The sequence below is a fragment of the Corvus cornix genome, chromosome 13 (genome assembly GCF_000738735.6).
Source record: "Corvus cornix cornix isolate S_Up_H32 chromosome 13, ASM73873v5, whole genome shotgun sequence".
Classification (NCBI taxonomy): Eukaryota; Metazoa; Chordata; class Aves; order Passeriformes; family Corvidae; genus Corvus; species Corvus cornix.
The window spans coordinates 681648-697475 of NC_046343.1; the positions used below are offsets into that span (position 1 = coordinate 681648).

Genomic DNA, 15828 nt, shown 5'->3' on the forward strand with positions numbered 1-15828 from the left:
TCTCTGGGGGAATCCCAAACCCCCACTTACTGCAGAGCTACTGGAACTGCTGATGGAGTTCTGCAAATGGAATGGCTGTGGGTACACTGGGTATCCAGGCAGTTTTCCAGAGAAGTTGCAGCTGGGACCCCCACTGCAGCCCTGGTTCCCCTGTCTCTCCTGCCAATCCTCCCTAGACCCATTGTTCCCTGGCTGGAAAGCTGCTGGCTATGCTGTGCCAGATACCAGCACAGAGCTGCTGCGCTGCTGCCACTGCTGCTGCTGTTGCTCCAGAAAGCATTTCCAGGGATGTTTTAAACTGGTGAACCTTTTCAAATATTTGGATTTCTGTAGTTTTTAAAAGGCTGTTTGTGACATGATCTGACTTCTCTGCCAGGCATATGGGAAGGAGTCCTGAAACCCCACGGTGTGGATGCTCCCTCTCAAACCTGCCCATGTTCTTGCATTTTCTTGGTCCAAGGTGACTTGCCTTCTTCATCCTCGTTGCAGCTCTGTGCCATAAGCTGGTTTCAGCATGAAGGTTCCCTCTGGTGTAGTGTGGCAGCCCTTGAGCTGCTGTGGTCTCACACTGCTGGGATTGGCCTCTGTCATGGAGGTGCAGCAGCTGTGGGGTTGTGCCATCTTGGAGATGCCGACATCTTGCCATTCTTTTAAAATTTTTTTCAGATGTCATGTTGAAGTGTGATGACAAATTAAAAATTTTGCCCTGGGCTGTCTGCAGGGCCTCTGGGCTGTTGCGGTGCCAACATCTGCCGGCGAGACCCCCAGATCCCGTGCTGGAGGGCAGCAGCGGGGGGAGGCTCCTGCTGTCACTGAGGTGCCTCCTCCTTCCCAGTCCCCCTCGGCCTCACAGTTCACTGCTGAACTTGGGGGTGAAGCCATGGGGCTCATCCCCCATCCCCTCCAGCCATGGGGCCCTTGGGGACCATGGGAGCTGTGCCCCTGCTTGGCCTTGGAGCTGGGCTGGCCCATTCTGAGGCCACGTGAGGATTCATCTGGGAGTTGTGGGGAGCAAGTGGGTCTGGGCATTATTGAAATTTAGCAGGGCACCTCCCTGTCTGTCAGCACGGCACAGCACGGCATGGTGTGGTGCACGCAGGCTCCAGGCACAGAGCTCCCCAGTCTGGTCCAAGGCTTTCCCTGTATTTACATGAAAACATCTAGGTTTTTTTCTGTACATATGGAGCCTGCAGATTCCCTCCTACACGGGGAAAAGGGGTGCAGGCTCAGCCAGAGTAAGAGCAGAAGATGGGTGGGAGGTCTGGAAGGTGCCCTGAGTCAGCCAAAGCAGGGGTTTGCCCAGACGAGCTCAGAGGTGATGGCTGGAAAGAGCCCAGCAGAGTCGAGCCTAGCCTGGACGCCTGCAGCATGTTACCTCTTGCAGCTCCTTGTCCAGGAGGGACAGTGCCACTGGCCCTGCGAGTCCTTCTGAAAGCATCAGAGTCCTGTGACTGCATCAGCCACCGCAGAGCTAAGAGCAGGCCCTGCCCAGGAGGGTGCTCGGCCCCACCCTGAAATTCTGGGAGCATCCAGGGAAAGTTCTCCTGTCTGAAACCAGCCACAGAGCTGACACTAATAGAAAAAGACCACTAAAAAGCTGTGTGATATTCTGTTCTGCTCCCGGTCCCTCTCTCCCTCTATTGCTGCTAGCATTTTATGAATTATTGATGTGCCTAGGTGCTGCCGCTCTCCCGTTTTCTCCGCGCCGCTGCCGCGGCCGCGCCGGCCCGGGGACGGGCTGCCATGAGCGGCGGTGCCCGGGGACGGGCTGCCGTGAGGGGTGCCCGGGGACGGGCTGCCATGAGCGGCGGTGCCCGGGGACGGGCTGCCGTGAGGGGTGCCCGGGGACGGGCTGCCATGAGCGGCGGTGTCCAGGGACGGGCTGCCGTAAGGGGTGCCCGGGGACGGGCTGCCATGAGGGGGTGCCCAGGGACGGGCTGCCATGAGGGGTACCCAGGGACGGGCTTCCATGAGGGGTACCCAGGGACGGGCTGCCGTGAGGGGGTGCCCAGGGACGGGCTTCCATGAGGGGTACCCAGGGACGGGCTTCCATGAGGGGGTGCTCTGGGACGGGCTGACATGAGGGGGTTCCCAGGGACGGGCTGCCGTGAGGGGGTGCCCAGGGACGGGCTGCCGAGCGGCGGTGCTCTGGGACGGGCTGCCGTGAGGGGGTGCCCGGGAACGGGCTGCTATCCGGGGCTCAGAGCCGGGTCCCACGGCGGAGCCGAGCGCTCGGTCCCGCGGTTGGGGCGCAGACTGGGGCTCCTGGCCGGAGCAGGCGGGGGCTTCCCACGGGCTTGGAGATGCCGTGTTCATTTCTCTTCTCATGCGAGGCTCTTCTCCTGCTCCTGACCACGACTTCTGTATCCCCGAGTCCCTCCTCCAGCCCGCACTGCCGCGGGCTTCTCCTCCGGGCTGCCTCTGCTCCCTTCCGCAGAGCGCACAAGGTCTGGCACAGGAGGCTGACCGGGCCCCCAGAGGCGCCTCATGGAGCCCCGCACCGGCGTTGCCCCAGGAGCAGGGTCGGGGCGGCCGTCGGGCATCGCGGCAGGGTCAGCTGAGGGGACAGCCCGCCAGGCTCCGTGTCCCTTCCCCGCGGGGGACGCGGCTGGGGGCTGCGTGCTGGCCTTGTGCAAGTGCGCGTGACAGGGCGTCAGGGAAGGGAGATCATCCTCGGAGCATTGCAAATGTGCGTCTTTCCCTGGGAGACCAGGAATGCTCCGGCTCTGGGGTTAATATTTCATGAGGTTTTAGGACAGAAGCTGGCTCTGAGGCACGGAGCAGACGTGCTCTCCCGTTTCCGCAGCAGTACGGGAGGGTCGCAGTGGCCCAGGGGCCCTGGCACGGGGGAGGGGGCTACGGCAGGCGACGGATCCGTGCGATTCCAGAGGGCTGTCCCAATCCGGCGCTCCTTTGGCTGCCTGGGACTGTGGTGAACCGGAGCCAACCCACTCCTCAGGCCTCAGCTCTGCTGTGCTGTCCTGTCTCAGGAATGGCATCAGTGTGAAATCCCAGGACGCCTCATCTCATGGCCAATTTGCTCAGGTTTCCTTGGCGGGGGCTAATGTGTTTTCCATGTTAATGTGCCTGCACGTGGCGTCCAACCTGACTGCAACATGGAGCCACTAATACTACATGACTGGCTCACATGCCCCGTTGGCAGGGGACAGGGCTGCATGCGTTGCTGCCGCTCCACTCCTCCAGCGGCTTTTGCCTGGGCTGACCCCAAATTTACAATATTTCAGGTTTCCTCATTAAAGAAGGAAGCAAACAACTTTTCCCACCCCAGTGTCTCTGACAAGGAAAACATTTGCTCTATCCAAAATATTTCAGGTTCCTTCACTGCTCCTCCCCTGACCCCTGCTAAAGAAACTACCAAGAAAAAGCACAAAATCTCTCTTTGAAAAGTCCAGCATTTAAAGGATCATTAAAGCTTTTCCTCAACATTTCCTTATGTCTCTAGATGAGAGTTATTTTGGGTTTTGAGGAATTTCAGCCTGTTGGCAGCATCAGAACTTGGCCAAACCATCCCGCTGGTGCTCCCTTGGAGCCAGCCCCAGCTCCCTCTCAAGCTCCATCCCATCTGCAACTGCTTCAGAATAGTAATCCTTTTCCAGCCAAGAGATCCACCTTTGTTGCCAGCTCAGAATCCCCATCCCTAACCATCCTGCCCTGTCCTATCCGAGGAGACCCACAGCTCACTCCTCTGTTCCACCAGAAGGTGCCTGCATCTCCCATCCTCCTGTGAGTGCCCAGAGCCGCCAGGTATCAGCCAGGGAATCACAGGGTGTAAAACCAACCAAGGAATGAACAGGGGTTCAGATGTTTTCCAGAGGCTGTTACGTGTTCTCACTGTGGAACCTGAAGGAGGATCCTTGACCTGTGCTGGTTTTCCTCACAGAGATCCTCGCTCAGGCCATGATGTGGTGGCAGCTGCAGACTAATCTGTTTTGGCATTTGGGGAAAAACAGATGTATTCTGAGGCAACCAAGGTATCAAACTTTAACCATGTCTCCAGATCCTTGGTGTGTTTTGTTCCTGCTGGCAGAGACTGTCAGGTGCGGGGTCATGGGGGTCTGCAGGAAGCCGAGGGGGTTGTGGGGGGCTGTGAGGAGCTGTGGAGATGCTGCACACAATACTCGAGGCTCTGGCAAATGAGGGGCAAGCACAGGATGCCCAGCTGAACCTTCCTTAGCTCTGCATCACACAGAATTCTTGAAAATGTAATTCCTCTCCCCAGATAATGTCCTGATTTTTGGTGGGTTTATCCTCTGAACCCCTGTATGTGCTTTTGTGGTGTGGATTGCAGTATTTGGGTGTGCTCCGTGCAGAGCTGTGGCTCTTGGTGGAGCCTGCAGGGTGCATCTCTCTGCAGCAGCCCTTGGCCCTGCCAGGTGGGCACCTGGGGGAGGATTTGTCCCCCATGCCACAGTCCCTGCCCCCAGTGACATCCCCAGGGCCTCGGGATCCAGTGTCAGGCTTTTCTGGGATGACCAAGGGCCCTGGTAAGCCAATGCATGTGTGTTAGATACACCAGCCTCTGGAGGAGGAAAACCAAAGTTTCCCTGCCTGTCCCCCTGCCGTCCACCTCTCTCCACTTTAGCTCCACACTCATGCAAGTTTAAAAGCAAGTAAATGCTGGTGATGTGATTCACCTCCCCACCTGCTCCCTCCTCCTTTTGTCCCTGGAATGAGAAGTTCAGCTCACCTGCCTGGTGGGAGCATCCACTCCAAGCACAAGGATATGGGGAATTGCACCAAGATGATTCCACTGAAAGCAAAAACCTCTCTGCTCTAAACAGGGACTGAGTTATTCACTTCCCTCGCTGAGCTCTGAATGCTGAGCTCTGATGGAAGACGATGCCTTGGTTCCTCTCCCAGCTCGTCTGTTGACAGTGTGTAAATGGACAGAGATCACACTTCTCCAACACTTACTAATAATGACCCACACTGGGGTCGGGCAATGCTGCTGGGAACAGGCGGTGCCAGTGGGCTGGTCCTGGGACCAGCACAGTGCTGGATGCTGCCCAGCTGGCAGAGCTTCCCCTGCCTCTCCCGTGGGTTGCCCCCCTCACCCCTGGACTGCCCCACCTCCAAGGGTGACTCCAGCATTGCCCTTCCTGATCCATGGGCAGTGAAAACCATGGTCAGGCACTGAAACGACCCTGAGCACCCACAGACTGGGCTGTCCATGGGGGGCTGAGGGGTCCCAGTAGTTCTGGCACCATCTCTGCTCTGTACTAAGCATTTGGGACCATCATTTCCAGCCAGCAGGTTGAAGATGTTTACCACGTGTCAGTACTATTTGACAGCAGCTGATCTAGATTTGTGTAGCATTATTATTGTGTGCATTCTTAATTCTCTTTGGACAGAGAGCATTTCATTTTCCTCTGCGCATTGTTTTTCTCCTCCATATAAAACTCTACTGCAAATGCAGTGACATATTTTTCCATACACTGTTCTAAATTTGCTTAAAGAAAAAAAGTCTAAAGCATCTTGATGATGAAATAAGTTTGTACCTAACATTTCCAGGCAAACTGCAAAGCATGAGTGCCACTAAAGACAAAATTTGCTTAATTGCTTTAAAACACTGTTCTGAAAATAACTCAAAGCTGTACAGCTGGAGCGAGTTCCTTCTGTTTTGTACCAGCACAAAGCGGGACTTCCCCTGTCTCGATGGGTCTCCACAGAGCATTTGGCTGTGGATGCCCACTTGAAGCCCATGGCCACGTGCTTTTGGCACCTTCAGGCTGCTCCTGGTGAGCTGGTGGGTGATGGAGGGTACAGCCCAGCCTCTGTGCTGGGCTGAGTATTGGGCTCCTTGGGATCCCTTCTCAGGGTTCCCCTGGACTGGCTCTGGCCTCTGCTCCTCACTGAGCTGGGCTGCGTTGGTCTGGGCTGGGTGTTGGGTGCTGGGGCTCCCAGTCCTCTGGCCCCAGCACCCTGGCGGTCTCTCATCCCAGAGGCGCAGCTCTCCCCAGTGCAGACACCAGTCCTCGCTCTAGCCCTGGGGACCAGAGCTGCCAGCCCAGGGCCTGGAGCAAAGCCTGGGCAGCAGCAGAAACCACTGTCCTAAGGAACATTTTTCATCTCAAACTAAATGTGTCTCCTTGGGAGGACAAATGCCTTTGAAAACTCAGGAGAAGGGAAACACTGAGGGCAGATGGCATGGAGGCAAAAGGAACTGGAAGTTTGGAATTTTGCAGCTGAAAACCAGTTTTCTCTGGGAAAGCAGCATGCCTCCAGTTCCAGCTCATTCTCTCCTTGCCAGTGGCTACTTCTTGGACCTTCTGGTGCCATCATGAACATGGGCTTGGCTCTACATCAAGCCGGGACCCTCAGCAGGTCCTACCACTCCCACAGGACACAGGTGGCTGGACCGTGCCCTGATGGGACATGCACACACACACACACGGGCCTGCCAGGCCATCAGCCATTCCCACCTGCACCACAGCACCTGCTGCCTTGCTCACGAACCCCTCAAGCCCCTGAGCCCTCTCTCCTCTCTCTCCCCTCCTCCTCACACATGCTTTTGTACATCTAGGAGCTCCCTCCAGCCCCCCTTGTGTTATCAGATGTGCTGCTATCGATTTCCTCCCTGCATTTGTTTTTGTTATTCATTATTAATGGGATCATTTTTCCATCCTTTGTGCATGAAGGCAAATTTTGTGTAAAAATCGATTGAGTGAGCAGTGCAATTGGCTTGTTTGGTTTTCTGTGCTTTCATCTCCTGTGCACAGGTCCCAGGAGACAGAGAGCAGGATATTAAGGAACAAGCATGGAATGGGAAAAAAAAAAAAAATCAATTGTTATTGGTTCAGAAACCATAGACAGAGGTTTGCCTGTTGAGCCTCTCACACACGTACTGGGGATTTCCTATTTCAGCAGGTTTCCCTTTCCCTTTTGTCTGGGCTGTCACTAAAAGGGAATTCCCTTTCTCAGCGAATTTCACCTGCATTTTTCATTTTACCTGTGGGAGATGGGTTTGTCCATGGGGTGTATTTTGAAGAATCAAGTGTCGCAGGGTGGGACACAGTCCTACCGCCCAGGACAAGGAGGCCCAACCCTCCAATAAAATTGGGAGTTCTGATCCCCAGGCACCTGGAGAGACCGATGAGGCAGGAGGGGGCTGGGGGGCGGGGGGGGGTGGGCTGTGATGTGGTGTCAGCTTCTCACAAACCCGGAATTCCAAGCACTGGCTCCCTCCTGCCTCCCATCTCCTGTTGGCGATGCTTACTGGCTCCGGGGCGCTACTCGCCATTCTAGGGGGAAAACGTGGGCAGCTTCTTTGTGCCTCTTCAGCGTTAAATACCGGTTCTGAACTATTCCCACTGAGGCCGAAAGAAGTTCATCCCCAGCTCCAGGAAGACTAGATGAGTATCCTGTGTCACAGTGGGTTTACCCCAGAGCACCAGAGCTTTGGGAGCCAAACGCAGGGACAGACTAAGGCACCAGTGATGACCAACCGACACGTACCTGACCTCCAAAGTAAATCTCAAATGAAGCGATCATATCCTGTCTGGGCACAGCAAGGCGTGAACCTGCACACGCAGAGTGAAAATAGATCCTGGATTTGCAGACTGAAGTCTGGGCAGAGCCCCCTCTCCAGAGCACTGCCGGGAGAAAAGGAGCCGGGAGGGTGAGCTAAAAGGTCAAGGGGCTTCAGGTTTCCCTGGTGAACGTGTTGGAGGTGAGGAGGAGCTCACAGGAGCTGCTTTCTGGGACAGTAGCTGCGGGTTTGGGAAACTTCGTTTAGGATTTGTTTTACATCTTTAAGGCACTCTCCGTAGCTGTGCAAAAGGGACAGACACGGAAACGTCACAAATCCACAAAGCTAGGGGACACCAGAACAGCCACAAGTAAAACCGCGGTGATTCCTTTGCCATTGTAGGAACAAGCCCTGTCCGATTTTGCTTCTAGAGGTGAACAGGGACAGAGGTGTTGGCCATGGAGCTGTGAGGGTGTTCTGCACCGCCTGGTAGGAGCGGGGGCTCGGCGAGGCGCAGACTGGATTTAACACAAATCGGGGAGGACACTAATCCCGCCCGGGAGCAGCGGTAGCGGTTATTTCTGCTGGACGCTGGAACACAGAAGACGTAAGCCTGCGGTGCCCCGCGGCAGTGGCACCGCCTGGGATCTGGGCTGGATCTCTATTCCCGTGCCGGGAAATGCTTCCGGCCCCGCGCCCGCTCCCGCCGCCGGCCCCCGGCCCAGCGCGGCCGTACCTGCTCGCCCGGCGCTCCGACGGCCGCGGGGCCAGTCCTCAGCCCGGGGGCGCGGCGGGGGCAGCTCCCAGACACACACGGGGACGAGGGAAGAGATAAAAAACACACCTGTAAAAACACGGGCCCGGAGTCCGCGGCCGGTGGCTCCGGGGCCGAGCGGCAGACAGCAGCTGCAGGGGAAGATGCCGTCGGAGTTGCCTTATTTATAGTGCAGAAGGCGATTAATATTGCATCTCCCTTACTCTAAATTTTCAAAGCTCACAATATAATGTAATGACCTAAGGGCATTTATTATTAAAGGACATTTGATTGGGGAAAAATCATTGAGGATGGTTGGAAAAACGCGGTGTGAGGATGCGTTACCGGGGGCCCGCGAGGAAAAGGTGGATTCATGAAATCGTTTCCTAATGGGGGAGGAGGGTGGGACCCGGTTCTCAAGTTCGATGTTTGTCACTCATTGAAACGCTGAAGTGGAATATTCAGAGGAGGCTCACGCTTCGAACATTAATCTTTAATCGTTAAGGTGCTTCTGGGAATCGCAAATAAAAGCCCTTTCCCCCTCCTGAACAGCTTCAGAAACGAACCTGGCATCGGTTTTGGTGGGGGGATGCTTCCGTTTCCCCGGGGCCGGTGGCAGCGCGGGGCCCGGCGGGGCGAAGCCCGGTCCCGTGTCCCGGGGCCTCGCCCCGCTGAGGGGCGTTTGTTGAGAGTGCGATTGCTCTCGCAGGTTATTTCGGGTATTCCCGTCGGCGCTGCGGCGCGGCGAGGAACGACACGTCCCGGCGGGTTGAAAAATAAAACTTTATTGGGGCGCGGGCCGCGGGGCTCGCTCGCCGCGGCGGGACGGAGCGGGACGGCGGGGCGCGGTGGGAGCGGCGCTGCCCGGGGCGCGCCCCGGAGGCCTTGCCCGCCGTGAATGGAGCTCGGGACCCGCGGAATTCCCGCTGCGCCGCTTCGCTTCCCAGCTCGCCCCGGCTCCGCGCCCCGCCGGGCTTCTGTCCCAGGCCGGGCGGCGGGTCCGGGCTGGCTCGGCGGGGCGCGGGGCGCTTAGGGCCGTCCGTCCCGTCCCGGGGTCCACGGGGCCGCGCCGTCAGTGCACCGCCGAGTACTTCATGCGCTTCTGCTTCTGGCGCTGATTGCAGAACCAGACACGCACCACGTTCTTCTTGAGGTCCAGCTTCTCGGCGATGGCCGCGATCTTCTCGGCCGAGGGCCGAGGCTGCAGCGCGAAGTACGCCTCCAGCGAGCGCCGCTCGGGCGCGGCGATCGAGGTCCGCCGGCGCTTGCGCTCGGCGCCGGGCGGCGGGTCGGGGCCGGCGGGGCGGGCGCGCCGGGCGGCCTCGGCGCCCTCCAGCCAGGCCTGAAGCACCGGCCGCAGCGCCGTCATGTTGTTGTGCGACAGCGTCAGCGACTCGAAGCGGCAGATCGTGCTCTGGCTGAGAGAGCCCACGCCCGGCAGCTTCAGCGCCGCCAGCGCCGCCCCCACGTCGGCCTGGGTCACCCCCAGCCGCACCCGCCGCTGCTTGAAGCGCTCGGCGAACGCCTCCAGCTCCCGCGGGTCCGCGGCGGGCGCGGGACCCCCCGGAGCGCCCACGGGCACGGGCAGGGGTCCCGCGGCGGCGCCGGGCAGCGGCGGCGGCGGCAGCGGGGCGGGCAGCGCGGGGGGCTCGGCCAGCCCCGCCACGGCCAGTGACGGCGAGAGGTGCTCCAGCAGGTCGCCGCCGTCCAGCGCCGGGTGCGGGAGCGGGTGCGGGTGGGCGGTGAGGGCGGCGGGGTGCGGGAGGGCGGCGGCGGCGCAGGGGACGCCGCTCATGGCGTGGAAGGCGGCGTCCGGCTTGAAGTGGGGGTGGAGGTGGTGGGCCTTGGCGTGGGGGGCGATGTCCGCGGCCGCCAGCGCCTCGGCGCGGGCCAGCAGGCTCTCATCGAAGCTCCCAAATATATTGCCCTGCAGCTGCGAGCAAGAGCACGCATGGCGAGGTCAGTGGGGAATTCTGTCATCTCCGCCTGAAAAACCGGCCCCGGCACCGCGGGTCCTCCCCGGAGCTCAGGTCATAAAAATTAATAGGAAGGCAGCGGCCCCGCTCCGCATCGCGCGGATCAAGGGCGGGCACGGGGGGTGCTGCCGACATGAAAAAAACATTAACCCGGTGCCTGTCAGAAAATGTGGCTTAGAGCGGTAATTGCGCTGCATCCACGTACCTGCGGGGCCGGGAGGCAAACTCTGCGCATCGCCTCGGCGCCGGCGTGCAGGCTGGGAAACTTGGGGTCCTGGAGGGCGGCGGGCACGGCGAAGGGCTGCTTGGCGTCCATGGCCATCATCTCCGCGCGGCCCGCGGGCGGGAGGCCCCGGGCATGGGCGCGGGACTGTGTCTGCCCTCGGCACTGCCCGAGTGAGCGGTGTTCGATGGCTCAGCTCCCCCGCCGCCCGCCCCCCCACCGCTCCCTCGCTCATCTTACACGCCGTCCGCCCGCACGGGCCGCGCACGCGTGATGCGCCCGGGCAGGACGGGCAGGGCACGGGCGGAGAGGCGCTCCGGCCCCCGGCCCGGGCCCCGCCGCCCTCAGCCCCCTCTCGGGGCTCGGGGCCGGACGCGCCGTCGCGGGTATCCGGCTACCACGTGCGGCCGGGAGCGACTCGCAGCCCCCGGGCCGCTCCCGCTCGAATCCCGCTCTTCTCTCGGCCGCAGGTCCCGGGGGAAGAGGGGAGGAGCGGGCGTTTCCCCGTGGGCAAAACCCGCGGGCTGACGTTTGGAGCAGAGGGACCGGCGTCCACACACCCATTCCCCGGGAAAGCGGTCCTGAAGTTGGCATTGTTCTGCTATTGAGCGGTCCTTTCATTTTTGCTCTCCCAATCTTCACACATCTTCAGACATTACTGGACTTTGAGGGAGCAGAGATGTAAACATTTTGCAAAATTCGAAGTTCTTAAACAAAATTAAAGCCTACTCCAAGATTTAAAGTTTCCAAGACTTACAAGCCTAGGTAAGCATGGACCAAAAGCCGAAGGAGCTGCTTTCTGACAAACGTACTGACTTGATCGCGGGCAGAGAAAAGAGGCGGCACCGCTGCTGTGAAACGGCTTCCTTTGGGAAACACGCACCGAGCAAGGCTCACAGAATCAAGGACCGGGCTGGGTTGGAAGGGGCTCTCACCGCGGGTCGGCCCGGCCCGAGCGGGGCGCGGCTGCGGCGGGGCGGGAGCGAGGGGCGCTGCCGGCGGCCGAGGGCCAGCACCGCGGACAGCGCCGGCCCCGGGGCTCGCCGGCCGGGGCAGTGCGGCCGTTCTGCTCCCGCCCCGCTCCGCTCCCGTTCCCACTCGCTCCGATCCCTCCCCGCTCCCGTCCGGTTCCGTCCCGCCCGGGGTCCGCCGCCGGGCCGGGGGCGAGGGGCCGGGCCGGGCCGGGCCAGGCTAGCAGCTCCCTCCCATCGGGGGGAACCGGCGCGTTGTGGCGAAGCTGCGTGCCCTGATTTATGATAAAACATTTAAAGGAAATCATTTATATTTCAGAGGCCCTAAATAGCTGCATGAAAGTTTCATCTGAAGTGGCACAGCTTTAAAGGCGGCCCTGCTTGCTGGAAGTAATTAATAGAGGGATAAATTTCAGGCCTTTGTTTTGGTTTGATTTTAACGCTCCCTTTATTTAGTGTTGCCTGTTAACGCCAGTAAACAAGAAGATGCGAAGGGTGGATGCAGAGCCCGATTAGCGCCTGCTCGTCAGAGTCCGACTCCCTGGCCCCGGCACCGAGGGTGTTCGCACAAGATTTGCAGCTTTTTCCGTCTCTCTGCTGTTGCTTCATTCTCTCTCAAGTAAGGAGAAGCTGCCGGGGACCCCGCAGCCTCCTCCCGGTCCCGTTGTCACTGCACGGACCGTTCGCTGCCACAGCCGAGCACCACCTGTGTGACCGCAACGCTGGGCTCGGGGCTGGTGGCACTGCTTAGAGGGTCCTCTCCCAGGACACCTCTCCTAGCCACCCCCTTGAAGCACGGTCCTTCCCTCCCACAGGCAGCCGGGCTGGGCAATACAGCTGCTGAGCTCCCTTTAATTAATGCTGTAAAATATTGATGCTCCTGGCCCTGTCTGCTGCCGTTACACCTTACAGCCCGGGGAGAGGAGTCCAAAGGATAAACAATAACAAGTTAAAGGAGCCCAGATGGTTTGCCATCAGAAACTGTCTGCAGACTCAAAGGTGTCACTGCAATAGATTTCAGAGATCATTCACCTACTGGTAAATAATTAATGGCATTTCTGGAAGAAAAAACCCAAACCCATACCCCGATGAAACATTGCTGGTGAGTCATTGGAAATCTGGAGGCAAAAGTCAGATTAAAAGCATGTGCTATTTTATCCTTTCTCACAGTTCATGGATTGTTATCCATTTTCCCAGTACATCAAAGTATTCTGTTCTTATTTAGATTTTAATTCAAAGCTCATCACAGAGTGGTGCCAATTGTATTAGCTCAATTTAGTTTAAAAAATATGCAGTACATGCTGACACAGGACTGATGGGAAGTTTGAAATAAAACCACGAGTTATTTAATCCACAATTCATGCTGATACCCTCTCTGCCACGGATGGGGAGCAGCACTATGTGTACTGTCACAGAGCTGACAGAACTTGCCTCTCTAAATGTTCTTCAATTGCTGTTTAGAACAACCACACAATGTCCTGCACACCCAGCTCCTCCGGAGGAGGCTGCTGCAGTATTTACCTGTGAGGCAACTTAAGCACACACAGCTCACACAGGGACACCTCCCTGCTGGGGCACACAGCACCTTCCACCCCCTTCTGCTCATGCTTTGGAGGCTTTGCTCCCCTCCCCAGCTCACCTTGTGGCCTGGCCAGGTCTCACTGTTGTGCCCTCGTGTTTGTCTTCACTGCAGATCTGGAAAAGAAATCATGTTTCCAGACCTGAGTCAAGATTCATGTGATAAAAAACTTCTCTTGCTAAAATGCAGCCAGTTATCAAAATCATAGAATCAGGGGTTGGTTTGGGTTCAAAGGGATCATCACTAGGCTTTGCTGAACCTCAGGAAGTTCCGTGGGCCTACTGCTTGAGCTCATGTGCCTGGTCCATGTGAAGGAAGAGGATGAGAGCTGACTGTGGAAGGTTCCTCTAGACCCTGAGCTTGCACAGCACATTTCCAGTACCCCAAAGTTGTGAGCCATGCTGCACCCTGGATGATATGGTTGTTCCACTGCACAATCTGATCGAGGAAATATCTCGAGTTACCCAGACAGTCAATTATTCATCAGCTAAATGGCCAAGCATCAATTACCTGGCCTGATTCTCTTATTCATTAAGGAGATTGAAGAACCCACCTTAACAGAACAAAAAGAAAGTTGCTAAGTTACAGGAGCTGCCTGTCGCCGAGGCAGTGTCGGGCTTCCAAAGGAAGGGGTCTATCACTGAGGAAGTCTTTGAGGCTACGGAGTGTCCTCCAGAGCACTTGGTTTTGTGGAGCCTGTTCCACTGCAGGTGTGGAAACAATGGGCTGGGGGAGAGCAGCTCGAGATCTGACTGTGCCTTGGTCAGCGGGGCCTGAAAGGGAGTTTTGAAGAAGAACTTGGAGGGTTAAAGGGAGGGGCCAGGGCAGGACCCCCATCGCTCTGGGAACTTTTTAATACAGGTGGGGGTGAGATGGAAACTGTTCCAAAGAGCGCAGCTGCCAGTGGCATCTCAGCAAGGATGCGCTTCCTCTGCAGACAGGGAGCACTTGCAGGTCCACACTGTGAGAGCCACCCCACACAAACCCACCAGAGAGAGCTCCAGAGGGACTGCGTTTTGGGCCAATTGCTGAACTTCCTTCCAAGGAGAGGGAAGGGGAAGCGTCTGGGGTCTGTGCATTGCTTCAGATTAAATTAGAAGTGCTTTCTCTCCTCTTCTATAATTAAAATCCAAGCAGAGCTTTGCCTGCTGCAGAGGGGCTCTCAGAGAGCAAAGCCTTGGGCATGTCCTTGGCCTCAGGCGGTGGCACAGGTGGCTCCAGGGACTGAGCGGGTGTTTGTGGCTGCTAATCCCAGACCAAACCCCAAAGCCTTTGGCATTAGCAGAGCATTGTGGCCACATTAGAACACAAGAAGTGCCGAAGCTGTGCTGTAGCTTTGCTGTACTGGGTAACGGGGTTAGGACAAACAGCCTTGTCCAGCAGCAGCAGGTGGAAAGCTCATCAACTTATTTTTGAATTTTTCAGGAAACAAGGTTTTGATTTGAGGTCCCAGGAAAACAGGAGGCCATGTTCACTCTTGGGAGGGGCATCCTTTACTCACTTGTAATGTACAGGAATTATAGAATTTGTTTCTTGTATCATTCACTGTAATTAAAATTGTAATAAAGGATGCATCAGTCCTTGCTCAGAACAAACACTCTCCTTCCTGCTGGAGAGGATGGGAGCAATGGGGCAATGCTTTCCAGGGGTGGAACAGAACACTCAGCTGCCTGGCCTCTCGTTATGTTTGCTCCTAATTCTGGAAATACATCTAAATGCATCTAACAGGACTCTGCCACAAGAAGTTAATGAGGAACAAACATTAATTATTCATGCCCTGAAACAGTAGGTCTCCTAATGTTTTTGCTAATCAACAAGTCAAACAGCTGTATCTTCATCAGGGCAATCTTGAGGGGACAGAAGAACAGCACTAACAGGTTGGACTGTCCCCAAAGTCTCACCCTCTGTCTAACTCAGTGAAGGGTATTTGTCCCCAGCCCAGAAAAGGTGTCAGAAGTGTGGGAGCATGAGCAGTCCTGGCCCTGCACGGCCCAGGAGCAGCACCTCTGCATCCTCGGACCCTGCTCCTACATCCAGGGACACTGACGGGTGGGCTTGTCCAGGGGTGTCCCGGGAAGTGCAGACAGAGGGAAGATGCAGTCTCCTCCCAAAGCCAGTGAGAGCTCAGAGTATTTAAAGTCAGAGTTAACTCTCTGTGGGTACCGACGCCAGCAGCTGGGAGCGAGCTTGTTCGAGGAGTCCCCTTCACTCCTCTGCGCCCCGCAGGTAACCCAAAATCACGTGAAACAGCAAAAAGGAAGAGTGGATGGAAGTGCTGTCTGACAGAGCTTTTGCCACGAGAGAGCACACAGAGGTATGTGATGTTGAGTTGACTCCAAATAATTTTCACATGAATTACTAAAGAAATGTATAATTTATCAGTGTTTAAATAAATCACTGGCAGGAGTGCTTTAAGGTTGCCGACGCAGGACGGGCTATAATTAACTCGCACGTCACGGGGCGCAGGGCTGCTCCAGCAGCGCCACGCGACACCATCGAGGCTCAGCAAGACGAGGTACAAAGGGAATTCGGCTCCTAAAAATAAGATGAATGACACCAGAGCAGTCAAAGCCCTGAGCTGGGGGCGATGCTGGTGCCCCCCCGGCCCTGGGCTCCTCCCCACCCCCGGCGGTCCAGGGCTTTCCCCCGGGGTCCAGCACAGGCGTTTTCCCCCTGCCGCAGTCCCTGCGGGCTCCCGGCAGCGAGAGCCGCGACAGCCCCGGCCGAGCCCGGCTCTGTGGGGAGCGACCCTGATGGAGGCTCCTGTTCCTGACCACCCACAGCCGGCACAGGGTCACTGACCCTGCTGTACTGACAGGGGTCACTGCTCCTGCTC

At 57.4% G+C, this 15828-nt stretch overlaps 1 protein-coding gene across 1 annotated transcript; it reads right to left on the reverse strand.

Moving 5' to 3' along the window:
- Window positions 1-9231: 9231 nt before the first annotated feature.
- Window positions 9232-10632, reverse strand: POU4F3 (POU class 4 homeobox 3). The gene is made up of 2 exons (XM_039559634.1): window positions 10425-10632; window positions 9232-10176 (listed from the first exon to the last, which is right to left on the reverse strand). Exons 1-2 carry the CDS (start codon window positions 10542-10544, stop codon window positions 9316-9318), a joined length of 981 nt encoding a protein of 326 aa, XP_039415568.1. The 5' UTR covers window positions 10545-10632; the 3' UTR covers window positions 9232-9315.
- Between the last annotated feature and the right edge of the window lie 5196 nt (window positions 10633-15828).

Bases quoted from the DNA above. Each gene is read 5' to 3' on its own strand.
- POU4F3 (XM_039559634.1), bottom strand. From the start codon at position 10,544: ATGATGGCCATGGACGCCAAGCAGCCCTTCGCCGTGCCCGCCGCCCTC. The intron at 10,177-10,424 runs GTACGTGGATGC...TCTTGCTCGCAG, and splicing joins TTTGCCTCCCGGCCCCGCAG to CTGCAGGGCAATATATTTGG.